This window comes from Ochotona curzoniae, unplaced genomic scaffold (assembly GCF_017591425.1).
Source record: "Ochotona curzoniae isolate NIBS_2020 unplaced genomic scaffold, NIBS_Ocur_1.0 scaffold_3835, whole genome shotgun sequence".
Taxonomy (NCBI): domain Eukaryota; kingdom Metazoa; phylum Chordata; class Mammalia; order Lagomorpha; family Ochotonidae; genus Ochotona; species Ochotona curzoniae.
Genome location: NW_024467114.1, coordinates 23616310 through 23634741, shown reverse-complemented (window position 1 = coordinate 23634741; position 18432 = coordinate 23616310). Strand labels below are relative to the sequence as shown.

Sequence of the window (18432 nt, the reverse complement as noted above, 5' to 3'; positions counted from 1 at the left end):
AGTTATTTAGCCACACGTCTTACTTACGAAAAACTAATTCCGTAGAGTTGAACCTGGGGACAGCGAGAGTTGGTGACCCCGACTTTCACAGGACTGCTGAGACCACCCCACGCGCAGGGGGCCTCGGAACAGCCCCAAAGTGCGTGCTCCAGCGGGTCGGGCCGGGCTCGGTGCTGGAGGACAAGTACGCGCTCCGTCGTTCTTCCTTCGTGCGCCTCAGGCGGACCTGCGTCCCGGCCCGCGGCCCCGTCCCGGGCCGGCCTGACGCGCGTCTCTCCTCCCTTCCGGGATTTTGTGTCGAATCTGCCGAGGCCGCGGCGCGCGGCGGGGACAGTGCGGCTGCGCGCGCCGCGGCGTTTACGCGGCGATTTCATCATGCTCGGGGCCGCGCCGCTTCCGCCGCTTCCGCCGCCGCCCCCCGCGCACCGCCCCGCGCCGCCGGCTCATGCCCTCTCCGCGCCCGGCGCTTCTTGGAGCAGCCCGCGCCGTCCTGCTGCTCTCGCTGCCCGCCCGGCCCTCGCTCCAGCCCCGCCGGCTCCTCAGCACGCCCGCCCGCGCCCGGATCGCCGTCCCCTCCGCCGCCGCCGCCGCCGCCTCCCGGAGCAGCATGGACGGCACCGAGGCTGAAGAGGTGCTGGCGCCTCTCAGGCTAGCCGTGCGCCAGCAGGTACCGGCGATCCGCGCCCTTGCTCAGCCTTGCTGGCCTCCCCCGGGTCCGGTCCTGTCGCCCTGTCCTTCCTTCCTTCCATCCTCCCCGGGTGGCCGTCCACCTCGCTGCTTGCCCTTCTGCCTTCATCCTTCTTCCTCGTCGTGCCCACTTTGGAGCATGTCTCACCACGCATCAGCCGGCCCCAGGCCTCCCCGTTTTTCTCGGATGACCCCCTGTGTAGGACATTCACCTCGGGACGGCAGCCTTCCTGTGGCCGCCTGCGCCTTTGCTGGCTCCAGTGAGGCTGGATCCCGGGGGCGTCGGGTCTCAGCTCGGGTCCTCGCTCAATGACCCTAACTTGGGCTTACTCTTTGTGTACCCCAGAACTACTGGGTTCCCTCTCCCTGGGCCTGGCTTTCTTTAGGATGCTCCGGCCTGACCCCTCCCTTGGTGCGGAACTGGGTTGGTGTCCAGGGGGCGGTTGAGAAGATGCAGGAGGGAACATGAATGGAACGAGGCGTCCAACTTTTCTTCTGAGAAAGATGTGGACCCTTTGGCCTCCGCCCTGCCGTAATTTCTGGCTCCGAGGCCCCGCAAGGCCGTGCGTGTTTGCTGAGGTCCTCGGCTGGCACAGCCCTGCGTGCGTACTGGGGAGGTTTCTGGGCTGCGGGACTGGGTGTTTTAGTGCAGGCCTCGTTTTTTTTTTTTTTTTTTCGCCTTTGCATACTGACGTGGATTCAGAGAGGGCAGCCGAAGGTGGTTTCTCATGATTGCCCTCATGCAGTGAGTTGGTGCCGGTGGGACCCCCGGGGATTTGATGATGACCTCGTAGAGGAATCGCCAAACGGGTTCCTCCTGCACGGGCGCCTGATGCAATCATTTGCTTTGGCCACTGAGCGTGGTGCTCGGAAATGATGCACTGGGGTAGAGCTGCTGTGAATTCACCGAGTCTTCCCTGCTGCCGGCTGCTCTGAACGGAATGGTTTAATGCTGCTGTGCGGCGATTTTTTTTTTCTTGTTAGTTTCAAGGGCATCGTATGCTCATTCTTTCACTGACCAGGTACAATTAGGTGTGGTTCCTCTGTTTTTTCTGTAACTGTTATTTTTTCCCCCTGTCCTTCCCTGTAAAAAGAAGACTACATCTAATTTGGGAAAAAAAAACCCATAGGCCAAACCCCTCCCCCTGCCACGTTAGCCTGTAGCTGCACGGGATCCCTCCGTGCTGAGATGGATCTAGTTAGCCGAAGGAAAGTTTGATTCCGGACCAGCTTGTGTATGTGTTATGGTGTGTTAACTTGATGGCTGATCTTTAGAGTTTATTTAAGTTTCTTAGTGCATGAGAGGTTAGTGTAAATTAGGTTGGGCTCTTTTTCTAATGATCCAGGGCCACACATCTGTCAGTTACTGGCCAAGAATTTTGAATCATGCCGAATTCAGGGAATTTAAATCTCATCTGGTTAAACCTTATTTACTTATTTATTTTTGCGTGTGAGAAAGTGAGACATACTGTCACTTTTACCCTCTTTGTAGATTTCCAAAATGAAGTCGGTGTCATTGAAGACCTCCCTGGCGTGAGATTTTTCGCGTGCTGAATGACTGGTTTGTGGCGTATGTGCTTCCTGTAAATTTGCTTCTCTGGACAGTGACCACAGGGAGCCTGTGACTTTAAGAAAGCAGCTGTGTTTGTGGCCAGTAGCCAAAGCCAAGCACACAGGACGCTTAGAACTGTGGGGACCCTGTGTGCATAAAGACTTTTCTGACGACTGATGATTCTAACAAAAGTGACTCTTGGGGTACAGTATAGTAAGTGCGTTGATAGTTGGACGGTCTGTATAACTCACTGAACCCATATTTTCCAGATGACCAATGTATTATATTATAAAACCAAAGTATAAGATGTAATAATGGGTGGGGTACAGCATGATGGGTCAGTTGGCTGATTCTCTGCCTGCAAGCACTGGCATCCCATATGGGTGCCAGTTCATGTCCCTTCTGTTCCACTTCCTGTCCAGCTCCCTGCTTGTGGCCTGGGAAAGCAGTTGAGGACAGCCCAAAGCCTTGGGAGCCTGTACCTACTTGGGAGACCCAGAGGAGGCTCCTGGTTTCTGGCTTCAGATTGGCTCAGCTCCAGCCGTTGTGACCGCTTGGGGAGTGAACCAGCAGGTGGGAGATCTTTCTGCCTCTCCTGTCTGGAAATCTGCCTTTCCAATAAAAATAAATGCATATACTCTTAAAAATATGTAATAGTAGATTTAATAGAATACAAAAAATTCATTCCTATAGATTCTGAGTTAAAAATAACCTTAAAAAAACTACCGCTTGTTGGAGAATTGCCATAGTATCAGGGAAGAGTGCCTAGGTGAGGCATTGGAGCTGGCGGCGAGAGCTGCTCATCATGGCCGTGGGTCCCAGTGGAGCGCCTGTGTGCAGGACCTGGCTCCACGTTCACTCCTGCCCCCACAGTGGTGGCCCGGGCGGTTGGGTCCTGGCCATCGGCGCAGGGCCCGGGCTGGAATCTGCCGCTCCGCACTGTGGCTTGGCCCAGGACTGAACACAGGCTTCTCAGAGTGAGCCAGCAGGTGGAAACATACTCTCTCTCTGCCTCCCAATCCACTAAGTACAGTTTATAAGAATGTCCATAATTTTCTGAAATGTTTCTAAAATCATTTTTCCAACTGCATAGGAATCTCTTCATATATTTTTCTCACAACCTGATGTTATAAAAAAAGAAAAAGCATGCATTAAAAATCTCTCTTGTGAAGAACTTAAAAGATATGCAGATTTTTATTATTCTCACTATTCTAAATTTTATTTAGGAAAATAGTGCCATTTTATTCATTTTAGCATGTTCTAAGCTTTTATTATTTTATGTTATTTATTTATTTTTATTGGAAAGGCAGATATACAGAGAGGAGGAGAGACAGAGAGGAGGAGAGACAGAGAGGAAGATCTTCCGTCCAGTGGTTCACTCCCCAAGTGACTGCAACGGCTGGAGCTGAGCTGATCCAAAGCCAGGAGCTTCTTTTGGGTCTCCCTTGTGGGTGCAGGGCCCCAAAGCTTTGGGCAATCCTCGACTGCTTTCCCAGGCCATAAGCAGGGAGCTGGATGGGAAGCTGGGCTGCTGGGATTCAAACCAGCGCCCATATGGGATCCTGGTACATTCAAGGCAAGAACTTTAACTGCTATGCTATCGTGCCGGGCCCGCTTTTATTATTTTAAATAAATGAGTGTTTTTAGTTTTCTGTTTTAATTTTTTTTTTTTAAGATTTGCTTCCTTATTTGAAAGGCGGAATATGAGAGAAAGAAAATTAATCGATCCTCTGTCTGCTGGCTTGCTCTTCAAATGAGACCGAGCCAAGCTGGAGCCAGGAGCCAGGAGCCTCATCCTGGCCTTCCACACCGGTGCCAGGGGCCCAAGCATTTGAGCCATCTTCTGTTGTCTTCACAGGTGCACTAACAGAAAGCTGGATCAGAAGCTACTGAGACTCTGGCACTGTGGGATGTTAGCGTTGCAGACAGTAGGTTAAGCCGCCGTGCCACAGTGCTGACCCTTCTGTTTTCTAATAGAGATGCTCTTTGACTTAGGTCGAGGACTATATCCCAGGGATCCCATTAGAAGTTAAATATCCTGAGGTAGAAATGCATCAAGCACAGCTGGTAGAGGGGTTGTTGCCCGCCCAGTGTGGAGGAGAATGACAGCGTGTAGCCTCGGGAAGAGACGGAAGTTAGTGCGGTCCCTACCCAGGACATCGTCTGGTGCACCGTCATGCGGGCAGGGGCTGTCTGACCACCTACACAGACAGAAGCTTTTGGGGGTCTTCGCTGGTTCTTGGCGCTTCACGGACGTCCAGAGAGACTTCAAAACTTGAATTGCTGCTTTAGGGGAATGAAAGTATCCAATTTATACAAAAATAGGTTTCAAGTGCAGTCTGGAACACAGAGTCTCCCCCGAAAAGGTTCCCCTTTCCATCGTATGTTGGTTTGTCTCCTGACTTGACAGCCATGGTTTTTATCCTGTGTCTTCAATGTCTCCACTTTCTCATTTTCCTACACTCTGCCTTTGGTCTCAGCCACCACCCTTGCCTTGTACCCCAGTTGCTGTGATCAACTTGTTCTGTCTTCTGAATTGCACTGTGGACCGCTCTCTGCTTTCACGAGTTGCTGTGCCTTGCTTGGAATTGGATGCCTCAGTGGGCTGCTCCTGGCGAGGCGTTTTTTTTTTTTTTTTTTTTTTTTTTTTTTCAAATACTGAGCAACTTTTTCCTTAAGGCATCTCTGTAAAATCATAAAGAAAACAAAGTGTATTCTTGCTTTCAATTATATTTTCTAGTGTGTATTCTTGGAAAATTCAAGTTAAGTTAGCACTGTTGGAAAATGTTTGATTAGATGAATATACAACTGAATTAGTTAAGTTTCAGGTAGTCGAAAAAAAAAAAAAGATTTATTTATTTTTATTGGAAAAGCAGACCAGATTTTATGGAGAGAAGAAGACAAAGATCTTCCATGCGCTGGTTTGCTCCCCAAATGGCCACAGTGGCTAGAGCCGAGCTGACCTAAAATCAGGAACCAGGAGCTTCTTCCAGGTCTCCCACATAGGTACAGGGTCCCAAGGCTTTGGGTTGCCGTCTACCGCTTTCTCAGACCACAAGCAGGGAGCTAGATGGAAGTGGAGCAGTGAGGACAGGAGCCAGCATCCATATAGGATCCAAGCACTTGCAAAATGAGGATTCATTGGGCCCAAAATAATTACTTTAAAAACAGTATTATTATTTTAGTATATATATATATATATATATATATATTTTTTTTTTTTTTAAATTTGAAGAGAGTAGAAGAGAGAGCAGCTGGAATATGGACCAGCACCCATATGGGATCCCAGTGTGTGCAAGGCGAGGACTTCAGCCACTATGCTACCGCACTGAACCCAAAATGTGTTCACTTGTTAGAGAGAGTACGAGCAGCAGAGCACTGATCCGCCGGCCGGGTCCCTACTCGTTCACAAGAGCCTGAACTCGGCAAGGTCGAAGCCAGGAGCCAGGAACTTAATCCCCGAGTCTTCAGTGTGGGTAGCAGAAAGGAAAACCATCACCACTGCTTGCTAGAGTCTGCAATTAGCTAGCAGAAAGTAGGAACCACCTATTGGATCTGGGTGCACTGATGTATGACCTGGGTGTTTTAACCTGTTTCTTTATAATTCTTTTTTTTTTAAGATTTATTTTATTTTTATTGGAAAGGCGGATATACAGAGAGGAGGAGAGACAGAGAGGAAGATTCTCTGTCTGATGATTCACTCCCCAAGTGAGCGCAACGGCCGATGCCATGCCGATCCGAAACCCAAAGCCTCTTCCGGGTCTCCCATGCGGGTGCAGGGTCCCAAAGCTTTGGGCCGTCCTCGACTGCTTTCCCGGGCCACAGGCAGGGAGCTGGATGGGAAGCGGGGCCGCTGGGATTAGAACCGGCGCCCATAGGGGATCCTGGGCGTGCAAGGCGAACCTTAACCACTGCGCCATCGCGCTGGGCCCTTAACCTGTTTCTTAACTGCTGGGTTAAGTGCCTACTCCAAATCAAATAATAATCTTTTTTTTTTTTCCACCTCCTAACTGGAACATTCTAAAGTAGCATGAGCTGTGCAAAAAGGAGGCTGTCAGTGGATGGACGGAGTAAAGTGGAGCTTGGAAAATGACAACCGTGAGCAGAAGGGGTGTTGGCAGGCTCATGGGGAACTGGGGTTACAGGAGGCGGGGAGAAGGGGCGGAGGGGTACAGTATGGCGTATGCAGCCCTTGAGGAGTGTGGAAGGAAACCCAGCCTCTGCCACAAGAGGTGGCTTCAAGGACACACCCTCAGGAGCAGGTGTGAGGCAAAACTATGTGAGGAATGTTTGTTAGAGGGATGTTGGAGGGGAAGCACTTAACCACTTGGCTGCAGTGATCACTAGATGAGGGTCAACAGGAGAGAGATTAGACTGGGAAGTTTGAAGTGAAGTTGACCAGATGTTGAGATAAAGGAGGTTAATTTTATGTCTCTGCTTGGAAAATGGTAGATTTTGTGGCCATGAACAGATGGAGACCATATTCAACAGAAGGAACAGTTTTGGATAGAACCAATCTTTCTGTTGGGAGTAAGTTGAGTGGGAAGTGTGTGTAGCCATGTTCAAGTTGAGGTGCTGCATAGCGTAACAGCATCTGACATTTTTTGTCCTCTACTGTATGTTATCTGCTATTGAAACTTCTTGATTTAAAATGTCTTTGACAATTCAGTGACACAACATTTCCCTGATTTTACAGTTGAGGAAATTCAGATGTTTAGAACTTGCTCAGGGTCTCCCAGTTTCCTAATGGGAGATGAAAGCTCGTGTGACTGTTTTACTGGAGCTTTTTTAGATGTGATTTCTGTGTGTGTGTGTCTCTGTGGATCTGCATACACTATATTTCTTCTTTCTTGTGCTTCCTCAACCGGGAATTCATGTTCTTGAGCAGTTGTAGAGAAGTCACAGCCATTATCTTTTCAAATAATTTACTTTCAAATTTTCTTTATTCTTCTGCATTCTAATTGCATGAGAGAGTTAGACTTTTCTGTCTTTAAATTTGTTTACCTCTCCAGTCCCTGAATGATTCTGGATATTTTCTTTAGATCTGTTTTCTAGGTCACTAATTCTTTTGACTACTGTTTTCCCTGCTGGGTGGATTTTTCGTTCGGGAGTTATTTTCTGTAGGATGTATGTGGTTCTTTTTCAAACTGCCTTCTCCATCTGCTTTCCCCAAAGGAAAAATATTGCCATGTGAGTGTCATTATTTGTTGTCTATCTGTTCTTCTGGACAATAAAGGCTGAGGGCAGACACCTTCTGTTACATAAAATGACCCCTCATGTAATAAACATTTCAGTTGCATTATTCTTACACAGATCTCCTGCTTTTTAAAAACACGCTTCAAACCACATTAGTAACATTCTTGTTGTCTGAAACCGATCCTGAACATGAATCTTCTCGGTTGGCTAGGGAGATCTTGTGCGAAAACTCAAAGAAGACAAAGCACCCCAGGTGGATGTAGACAAAGCAGTCGCTGAGCTCAAAGCCCGGAAGAGAATTCTGGAAGCAAAGGTGAGTCTTGAATGCTAAAACAGGAACCTTCCTTAACATCTGATCGCAGGGGAGACCTAGACCGGTTTCTGAGTGTGTCATTTTGTTTCTCCGTTTGTCTGGGGGTCTGCTCCCCTGCATCCTCTACTTGGTAGACTCCCTGTCCATTCACAGCACAGCCCAGGAGGTCAGCTTTCCTGTAAAGCCTAGCTGCCGCCTGCTCCCAGCCCCACCCTGAGACTCAGGGCCCTGAATTTAAAACAATAAGCCTCTCATGGCCAAACTCAGTTTGGAGTTTTAAAGTCATTGCTTTACAGTGGTGAGTCACTGAAAATTCAGGTTAGATTTCTGCTGCCTATCCATCCCTACAACTCAGTAAAGCTAGGCCTCACCGTCTTGGAAGTGTGATTGAAGACATAGGCGGAACCAAAGTTTCCCTCATGAACTTTATGTTAAATGTGTTTTATGTTGAACTGAATTCATGTATGGATATGTGTCAAGTTTCCATTCATCCCTCTGGTCACACCGTCTGATTAATCCCTTGTAGGAGTTGGCATTACAGCCCAAAGATGACATTGTAGACAGATCCAAAATGGAAGATACTCTGAAGAGGAGATTTTTCTACGATCAAGCATTTGCTATTTATGGAGGTAGGGGACTAATGGTGGTGTGGGTGGCTTTAATGTTATTCTCAAGTCATGAAAATGGTCGGCAAGTCAGCGTCTGATTCTAACAGGTCTCATGAAGCAGGACAGGTGTTTGTGCTTGTCTAGAGCTGCCATCTGATGTAACAGTTGTTAATGCTCTCTCCCCCTGTTTATTCTCGAAGTCCGCTTCGTTTGCTTCATTTGAATGGAGGGAGCTGCTAGAGGCAAGTGCATATTGTGAGCAAGGCACGCGATACATCCATGTACTTCCATATGCTTTTTTAAAAAATTTTTTTATGTATTGGAAAGACAGAATCCAGAGAGTCAGAGAGATCCTCCATTCCCCGGTTAGCTCCCCAAATGACCGTAACAGCGGGGCTGTGCCAGGCTAGCTCCAGGAGACAGGAGCTTCTTGCAGGTCTTCCGTCTACTGCTGCTCTGCCAGGGGGCTGGATTGAAGGAGCCTTGTACTCAGCTGGGATGTGCATGTTGCAGGCAGTGGTTAACCTTGCTGCACCGTGACTCTTACTCTGTACACTGGACACACAGCTGTAGTGAGAGCAGTAGTGTCCTAGCCAACTGTCGTGTGCCCCTGCCCACGAGGGCAGTGGCGAACCTTGGGATATACATATATTTTGGTGAATCGCATCTGCCAAGGAGAAATGTTCTTCCGAGGTATGTGATTCAGTCAAGTCTGTGCCCTGCAAAGACATATAGATGAAGACCGTTCATGGGTTAAGTGTGGGATTATATTTCTCACAGTCAACAGAGATCATTGTAGCAGTGTTAACTTTTGTGCACCGCCAGCTTGATTTGAGTTTGGCTGGACAGCTCTTTAAATCTGTGTTCTCTTGAAATAAAAATAGCAGCATAAAGACCAAAGAACATAGCAGACAGTTTAATTTAAAATGTTGTATCCTTGTTAGCAACTGCAGTGAGAATGATTTTCTAATTTCTACGTTAGAAAACTATCATCTCTTGATTTCAGTTTCTTGTATAGAAAGAGGAATGTTTATTGTTTTTAGTTCTGGACTGAAGCGTGGGTGTGGGACCAGTTAGTTTCATCCTGGTGGTGGCGTTTTGCCAGCTGGAGTTGTTGATCTGTGCCTGCTTCTGGGGTGGGTGGGCATTAGGGCCTGCCGTTTCTTATGCCTCCTCGCCTTCCTGGCTGTGGAGCAGAGCCACGTGAAGTGCCCATTCTCTGCTCCTGTCCCGCAGGTGTGAGTGGTCTGTATGACTTTGGGCCTGTTGGCTGTGCCTTGAAGAACAACATCATTCAGACCTGGAGGCAGCACTTTATCCAAGAGGAACAGATCCTGGAAATCGACTGCACCATGCTCACCCCGGAGCCGGTTTTGAAGTAAGATCCACTTGGAGGGGGACATTGCTTATTGTGTACGTTTTGATAACTCTACGATTACAGACAACGACCTGTAGTCACGTAGAAAATCTGGAAAACACAGGAAAAAAAAATACATGTATATCCCTGCTGTCCACACATTTTGTTGGACTCGTCCTCCCTGTCTTTTCCTATGAGTCCGTGTGTAGTTTGCTGTTGGTAGCACCTTGCTGCTCTCGTGTAATGTAGATTTGCATTTATTCGTGTCATTAGATATCGGTCTGAGGCATCTTTAATGGTAGTGTAGCATTTTGTTTTATGAGTGTGTCCTAATTTATTATTGAGTACTTACGTATTTAAGATGTTTTGGTTTTTGACTGCATCTCAGTGGATACACTTGGTGCCTGTCTCCGATTATTCCCTGGTTTAAATTCCTGGCAGTTCTGAGAACAAAAGCATATGCATTTTCAGTCAAGTACTTGGCTGTTTATAGTATTGTTACCTGCATGATTGAAAGCAAGGCGAGAGTTCTTAAACGTAGTACCGTGAAGGAGGAATTTTATTAGTGCATTCACTTCGTGTTGCCGAGCAAGAGCTAACTGTTAGTAACTGAGTCCTGCACACTGACCCTTAGTCGTTTCAGCCTATACAGACAGGGTGAATTGCTTACAATGGATCCGAAAGATCTGGACTGCCTGTTCTTCAGCCACTTGGTCTGCAGCGAGGAGTGGCCAAGGGCTGTTAGCAGTGTGCCTACAAGCCCTGGACAGTTTCCCGTATGACTTTATGATCTCCTGTGAGAAAGTATAACCCAGCTGGTGTCTTTTTTTCCCTGTAGGAAGGAATAATTTGAGTGAGGGTAAGAAGAGGTTGGAGAAAGAGTGTCCTGTGGAATGTCCTGGCCACTGATGCAGGGTGACTGTAGCTAAGAAACTTCTGTCCTTGGACACTGAGCTAGACCCTAGATAAATAAACACATTGAAGGCAGTTGTCTTATGTCTTAAAAGGCAACATATATCTATGTGTTGATTTGTGGGAGAATGACAGATTGATTTTGGCATTTTTAACTTAGGACTTCTGGCCACGTAGACAAATTTGCTGACTTCATGGTAAAAGATGTGAAAAATGGAGAGTGTTTTCGCGCTGACCATCTATTAAAAGGTACAGTTCTTCATCTTCAGTAGGGTAAAGCAAACGAAGGGATTACATTTTTCTTCTCAATCTTTTTTCATTCAGGTTTAAAATTTTTTTTTATTGAGGCATGTAAATTACAATTTTTTTTAAGATTTGTTTATTTTTATTGGAAAGGCTGATTTATGGAGTGAAGGAGAGACACAGAAAGCTTTTCCATCTGCTGGTTTGCTCCCCAAATGGCCACAATGGCTAGAGCTGAGCTGACCTAAAATCAGGAACCAGGAACGTCTTTCAGGTCTCTCATGCAGGTGCAGGGTCCCAAGGCTTTGGGTCATCCTCCTCTGCTTTCTCGGCCACAAGCAGGGAGCTAGATGGGAAGCGGAGCAGCTGGGACTGATCTGGGCCCATCAAGTACAACCTTTTAAAAAAAAACATGTACAGATTTTTTTTTTCTAATTAGCAGATGAACCGAGACAATATTATGACTGTTCCTATAAAGTCAGCCAAAGGAGTGGGACATTTGGTGTGGCGGTTAAGATGCCACTCGAGTCTGCTGCAGTCCACCACAGTGCTTGTGTTCAAGCCCTGACTTCTCTGGCGGCCCAGCTCCCTGCTGCTGCACACCCTGGCAGGCAGCAGAGGATGACCCGAGTACAGCAGAGGATGACTCGAGCACTCGAGTCCCTGCCAGCAGTGCGGGAAACCAGAATTAGGTTCCTGGTTCCTGGCTTCAGTGTAGATCAGCAACAGCCATAGTGGGTATTTGGGGATTAGCTCTCTCCTGGGCTCTCTCCCTTTCAAGTAAATAAATTAAAACTGTTCAAAATAAATTGGTTAAGGTTAGTAGTGCTAGTGCCATGGTGCAGCAAGCTAAGCCTCTGTCTGCAGTGCCTGGTCATCAGTTTGAATCCTGGCTGCTGCCTTTTCATTCCTGCTATCTGGGAAAGCAGCTGAAAATGGCCCATATGGGAGACATGGATGAAGCTCCTGACTCCCAGCTCTCAGCTTTGGACTGGCTTCAGGCATTGCAGCCATTTAGGGAATGAACCAGTGGGTGGAAAATCTCTCTCTCTTTCTCTTTAAAGATTAATTTATCTTATTGCAAAGTCAGATGTACAGAGAGGAGGAGAGACAGAATGGAGGATCTTCAGGCTGATGATTCACTACCCAAGCGGCTTCAATGGCCAGAGCTGAGCCGATCCAAAGCCAGGAGCCTCCTCCATGTCTCCCACGTGGGTGCAGGGTCCCAAGGCTTTGGGCCATCCTCTACTGCTTTCCCAGGCCTCAGGCAGGGAGCTGGATGTGAAGTGGGGCTGCTGGGATTAGAACCGGTGCTCATATGGGAACCTGGTGCATTCAAAGCGAGGACCTTATGTGCTAGGTTATGGCGCCGGGCCCAGATTGCTCATTCCATCTCTCTCTCTTTCTCTGTGCAACTCTGCCTTTCACATAAAAATAAATACATTTTTAAAAGAAAAACAAACCTTGAGATTGATGAAAGAACATTACTCTTTATTTCAGCCCAGCATTGAAATTCAGAAACCGTTGTCCTTTTTCCATTGATTCAAAATGACACCTTAACAACACTGTTTTTGTAGCTCATTTAGAGAAACTGATGTCTGATAAGAAGTGTTCTGCTGAGAAGAAAGCGGAGATGGAAAGTGTCTTGGCCCAGGTGAGTATCCAGAAGGCAGCTGGAGGTTATAAACTCACACACTAACACAGCTGGTCCCTTCAGGCAGTTGTGGTTATTCCTACCGTTGGTTGACTTGCCCAGTCCTTGGCTCCGGGCTTGTCTGCTCTGTCCCTCTCTAGGATCCTACTAGTCGGCTGACGTCCTTGTGTGTAGCATGAGCAGATGCTGTGGGCTCATTCTGCACATTTCCTGCCCCAGCCCCGGGCCCCAGCAGCACTCCTGGGAGCCTGGTCCTTACCAGGGAGGGCATTAGTTACTGGGCTGCATTAGGAGGTTGGTGTTTTTTTAAAGAAAAAAAAATCATCATGAATTAATATTGATATTTCTGCTTAGCATTGAGTTTATCCTAAATGTGTTTCACTTACATCAAAAATCTTATTTCTCAGCAGCACTAACATTATTATTGATAAATCTTATCCCACTATATACATTAACAATCTTGGAATAACTGTAACCATACCACCAATAATATGTCTTTTTTGTTTGTTTTGGATACACTGATGTTCTGTGGTCATGCAGTGTCATAACTGTTAAACTTACTTGCAGTCATTCCCTCTGTATAATTGGGTCACCAGTTCAATATGGAGTTTTCCTTGTATTTTGAAGTTTCATGTTTTTAAGTATTACATCAGATTTTCTTTTCATTTTCTTTCTTCCTTGCTTATTCCCTCCCTCCCTCCCTCCTTCTCTTTCTTCCCTTCTATTTGAGAGACAGAGACAGGGAGAGGTCCTGAGCTACTGCTTTACGTCCTAAAAGTTCATGATATCTGGGGCCTAGGTTGATGGCCAACCTAAGGAGTCAGAATTCAGTCCGGATCCCTCTGTGTGGCAGGAGCCCAGTAAGCCCGGTCACGTGAACCAGTGCTGCCGCCAGCCAGGGTCTGGACTAGCCAGAAGATGAAGTCAGGAGCTGGAGGCGGTTCTTGAACCCAGGCAGTCTGACACGAAATGCACATGTCTTAGCCTGTGTCATCACTGCTTAGCCAAATGGCTGCCCTGGCCTAACTTGGAGCTCCAAGATCAAACGTGAAAGATAGGGAATATTCAAACACATATCCTCCCTTTCCATAGTCCCTTCGTATCCCACAGGTGAGTAGTTCTTAACTTGAAACAAAGTAAGTTTCTTAAAAAAATATATGTGAACAAATATTTTAAAAATACTACATATAGGGTCCAACATGGTGGCCTAGTGGCTAAAGTCCTTGCCTTCAACACACCAGGATCCCATATGGGTACAGGTTCTAATCCCGATGGTCCCACTTCCCATCCAGCTCCCTTTCCCTGCCTGAGGCCTGGGAGAGCAATAGAGGACGGCCCAAAGCTTTGGGCCCCTGCACCCGCGTGGGAGACCTGGAGGAGACTCCTGGCTCCTGACTTCGGATCAGCTGATCTGCAGCCATTGCAGACGGTTGGGTAGTAAATCATCAGTCTGAAGATCTTCCACTCTGTCTCTTCTTCTTTCTGTATATCTGACTTTGCAATAAAAATTAAATCTTTTTTTAAAAGCCATATGTTTGCATACCATCCTTTCCAGGTGAGTGGTTGAGTCCCCTGCATACTTTTCTCCACTGCAGTCTTTCTATGTAGCACAATATCCCAGAGGTTACCCTGTGGCAGTGTGTCGAGTTGTTTCAGAGCTACTAAGTTTCTGCGTTTTGTGGATACAGGTGACAGAACCAGTTCCCCCGGTGGGCACTGGGGCTGGTTCCCATCTTCATTGTGAGCGATGGTGCTTCACTAAATAGCCCTGTGCTTGTATCTTTTCATATTTTTGATATTATATCTTTGGAATTGATTTCCAGAAATGATATTGCTAGGTCAAAAGGTAAATGCAGCTGTAATTTGGTTAGCCATTGCCTAATCTCTTTCTGTGGGGTTTTCACTCCCATCTCTCTCCTCAGGATCATTTTCTGCCTGAATTCTTTTTTCATTCTATCTTCTCCTAAACAGCAGGATGTATTCTTGGCTTAGCCTGGGGGAGAGTGCTGCTCCCTGGACTCTTTCCTTGGAAAGGCAGTGTGGCTCAGATCTGGGGTATTCCTATCTTGGAGGTCCCAGCGATACTGTCTACATGGATCCAATAATCCCCTGGGTAATGGTATGAAGTGTGATATCTTAGGTATTTCCCCCAGGAATTCTTTAGAAATAGAGCTGGAACTCTTAATTTAAAACAAACTTTTTTCATGTGGTTAATGTGAATGGATGATGTAGTTCACTTATTTATTTTTGTCTTTAAATGTATTTATTCGTTGAGGTTAGCATTGTGACATAGCAGTTAAAGCCATTGCTTGTAACAGCAGCATCCCGTGGAGGCACCAGCTTGTGTCTCAGTCGCTCCACCTCCAATCCAGCTCCCTGTTAAAGGCCCAGGAAAAGCAATAGATTATGGCCCAAATGCTGGAGCCCCTGCTGGCCACGTGGGAGACCTGCATGGCCTGGTCCAATCCTGGCTGTTGTGAACATCTGGGGATAGAAAATGTCTTCCCATATTGCAGAATTCTGATTTCAAATAACTAAATATTCAAAATAAAATTTATTTGCAAATCAGAAAGTCCAATATAGGGAGATCTTCAGTCCATTGTTTGCCTCCCCAAGTGTCTGCAACAAGCTGGGTTAGACCAAAGGCAGGAGCCTAAGACTCCAAAGAGATCTGCCACATGTTGCCGGGATCCAAGGACTGGCTGCCTCTCAGGGCGCATGTGAACAGGAAGCTGGGCTGGGAGTGGAGTGGAGCTAGTGCTTGAGGCCAAGCATCCCAAGCAGCGACCGACCTGCTGTGCTAACTGGCCTTTGGATTACCTTTCTGGGCAGTGGAAATGCCTGTTGAATTTTTGAGGGCGGCAGATAGCTGTGATATTTATCACCTTAAGTAGGTACGCCCCGTGCTAGGTTCTCCAGGTGTTTTTATCTACATAGTGAGATGGATTCTGTTCTCTCCATTTCACAGGTAAGCAGACTTGAGAGTTGCAGGTTACGTAACAATTTAATCTTGAGTGACACAATCCATATGTATATCTCAACCTGGGAGATACTTTCTGACTCCAAGCTCTCGATTCTTAAGACCATGAGTCAGTTTAGTGAATTCTTTTGTTTCTGCCAGAAAATTTGTTTCGAAAGTTTTAAGTATTTTTTACTGTTTAGAAGGCTTGTCATTATGTGAAATTCCAGAGCCGGAGGGTGTCCATCATTTTACAGGGTTCACCGTTGGTCATCAGTGTACGGCACGGACAGTACCCATCATGCGTGCTCCACTCCAGCAAGGACAGTGAGGTGCACAGCTCCTTACTGAACAGCAGAGGGCGCCCGACCCAGGGATCTGTTCCGAGTGGTGGAATTCAGCTTAAAAACTTAGATGATTAGATGGTTGCCACCTGGTTAACAATTAGACTTGAGCAAAGGTGTTTGTTGTGTCTTTGATTCTGAGCTGGTGTGTGTGTGAGTTTTACTGCTGTCCCAGGAAGGGACTCCATGTCTATTGATGCATGGCAAGTGTGTAACAGTTGTAACGTGGATTTCCTGAAGATTAGGTTGATTCTGATAGTCTTTTTTTTTTTAAGATTTATTTTAATTTTTATTGTAAAGTCAGATACATAGAGAGGAGGAGAGACAGACAGGAAAATCTTCCATTCGTTGATTCACTCCGCAAGAGGCCTCAACAGCTGGAGCTGCACCTATCCGAAGGCAGCAGCCCAAAGCCTCTTCCGTGTCTCCCACGCGGGTGCAGGGTCCCAGCACCCTGGGCTGTCCTGAACTGCTTTCCCAGGCCACAAGCAGGGAGCTGGATGGGAAGCGGGGCTGCCAGGATTAAAACCAGCACCCGTAAGGGATCCTGGCGAATGCAAGGCAAGGACTTTAGCCACTAGGCTACTGCGCCTGGCCCCTGATTCTGATATTCTTAAATTTTGTGTGAGTTGTAAGAATAGTGTGGCTGGTATACTTTATTTTATGCTTTCTTTTCTCTCATTCTTTTATACTAACTATCTTCCTAACATATTCTTCAGCTTGATAACTACGGACTACAGGAACTTGGAGATCTTTTTGTGAACTATAATGTAAAATCCCCCACAACTGGAAATGACCTGTCTGCTCCCGTGCCCTTTAACTTAATGTTTCAGACCTTCATTGGGCCTGGGGGAAACATGCCTGGGTATGTATCCCTTTCCATTTATTTCTTCTAACTGTGCCTTTATCTAATCTGTCTTTTTTAGAGTGGTGATATTATTGTTATTATCATTATTTTGGCTTAAAAAAATAAATGTGGAATCCATGGCCATGATATCTCCTAGTTACAGAATTATTTTGATACCAGATTGAGTCGGTCCTGCTGGTACCATGACTGATACCGTGTTCTTACCACTGGATTTAATTTATTTACTTGAAAGGCAGTTAGAGTTTGGGAGCAGAAGAGAAAGGGAGATCAATTTTCTATTTGCTGTTTCACTCCCACAATGGCTGGGCTGCGTAGTACTGAAGCCAGGAGCCAGGGACTCCGTCTGGGTAACTCACGTAGGTGGCAGGTGTCCCAGCCCTTGGACCATATTCTGCTTTCCCAGGTTCACTAGCAGGGAGCTGTGCCGGAAGTGATGCCTCTGGGACTCTGGCTCTCACACAGGTTGCTTAATATGCAGTACCACGCTGTCCACCCCATTGAATACATCCTTTAGTACTTATTACAAAATGTTTCCTAATAAAGGCAACATCTATTTCTATAACTTTATTTTAAGGGCCTGAAAAGCCTTGTTGTAGAAGTGGTATATTTAGGATTTGTGTCTGTTGGAAAACTGCAATTGCTCCTTTGTAGCAACCGTCTGACTTATCTTTATAGGTACTTGAGGCCAGAAACGGCACAAGGGATTTTCCTGAATTTCAAACGACTTTTGGAATTCAACCAGGGGAAGTTGCCTTTTGCAGCTGCACAGATCGGAAATTCTTTCAGAAACGAGATCTCCCCTCGATCTGGTCTGATCCGCGTCAGGTACCGACCCCGTGTCCCCCATTTCCAGCAGGCGGTCCTGGTTACGGGTTGCTTCTGGTCTTCTCCGGAAGGGTGTTTTAACAGTTGCCGTTTGCAGAGGCAGGCGGTGTGGAATGAGCGTGGGGCTGGGGTGGGGTGACCATGGTGATGGCAGCACGTGACCTTGCTGGGTGTCGGGTGAGGGCATGTTAAGAAGTTGCTGTTCTGGTCACATGACTTTTGGAATTTGGAGGTTCCGGGAAGGCCAGCTAGCAAGCCTGTCTCCTACTCTAAGGCAAACACCCACTTTTGTCTCTTTTAATACCCTGTTTAGTCTCCTGTGTCCAGAGGAGGATGTGAAGGCAGTATGCACAGTGCTGTTGGGTTCCACTAGGCTTGAGAAGCGGACTCTGACTTAGCTGTGTAGGACTGAAGCTCTTTCTCTTAGACGTTTCCTTGCCATTGCCATCTCTTGGTGTGATGCATTCCATGTGCAAGTGGATTGTGTGGCCACACTGTAAACATGTTCTCCCGGCCCGTGTCTCCCTCCCGCCCCCCGATCCATGTCCTCTGCTCTGTCTCCCTGCAGACACAGTTGTGGGTCATAGCCTAAGCCAGACACTGCGGCTACATCCAGGAGCCCAGAAGGCCTGCCTGAGCTTGCTGGCCCACGCTGCCTCTGTGCCCCAACCCAGCTTGAAGCTGCAGGTTGGGGAGGAGAGAGAGGAGTCATGGCAGGAGAAGCTAGCCTAGCGCAGAGGACACAAAGTGATCCAACTCCTACCAGGAGTCCTAGCAGGGAGACTTCTCAGCTTCCAGGCCAGTGTCCTCTGTCGTGGTTGTGTCTACCTTGGCAGGCTTGCCCAGCCCGAAGGAGGGTGTGTAAGACTAACCTCATCTGCCGCCGCATAGTGGAGAGGTTTCCCATGGGTTGG

At 47.2% G+C, this 18432-nt stretch overlaps 1 protein-coding gene across 1 annotated transcript in view; it reads left to right on the top strand.

The window, feature by feature from the left end:
- The first annotated feature begins 361 nt into the window (after nt 1-361).
- The window catches only part of GARS1 (glycyl-tRNA synthetase 1), a 32238-nt gene continuing 14167 nt past the window's right edge, over nt 362-18432 (top strand). The window contains exons 1-8 of the mRNA XM_040964583.1: nt 362-667; nt 7647-7748; nt 8275-8377; nt 9593-9734; nt 10786-10874; nt 12446-12522; nt 16545-16690; nt 17369-17518. Coding sequence (XP_040820517.1) covers nt 446-667; nt 7647-7748; nt 8275-8377; nt 9593-9734; nt 10786-10874; nt 12446-12522; nt 16545-16690; nt 17369-17518 — 1031 coding nt within the window. The 5' untranslated portion in view covers nt 362-445. The remainder of the gene's footprint in view (nt 668-7646; nt 7749-8274; nt 8378-9592; nt 9735-10785; nt 10875-12445; nt 12523-16544; nt 16691-17368; nt 17519-18432) is intronic.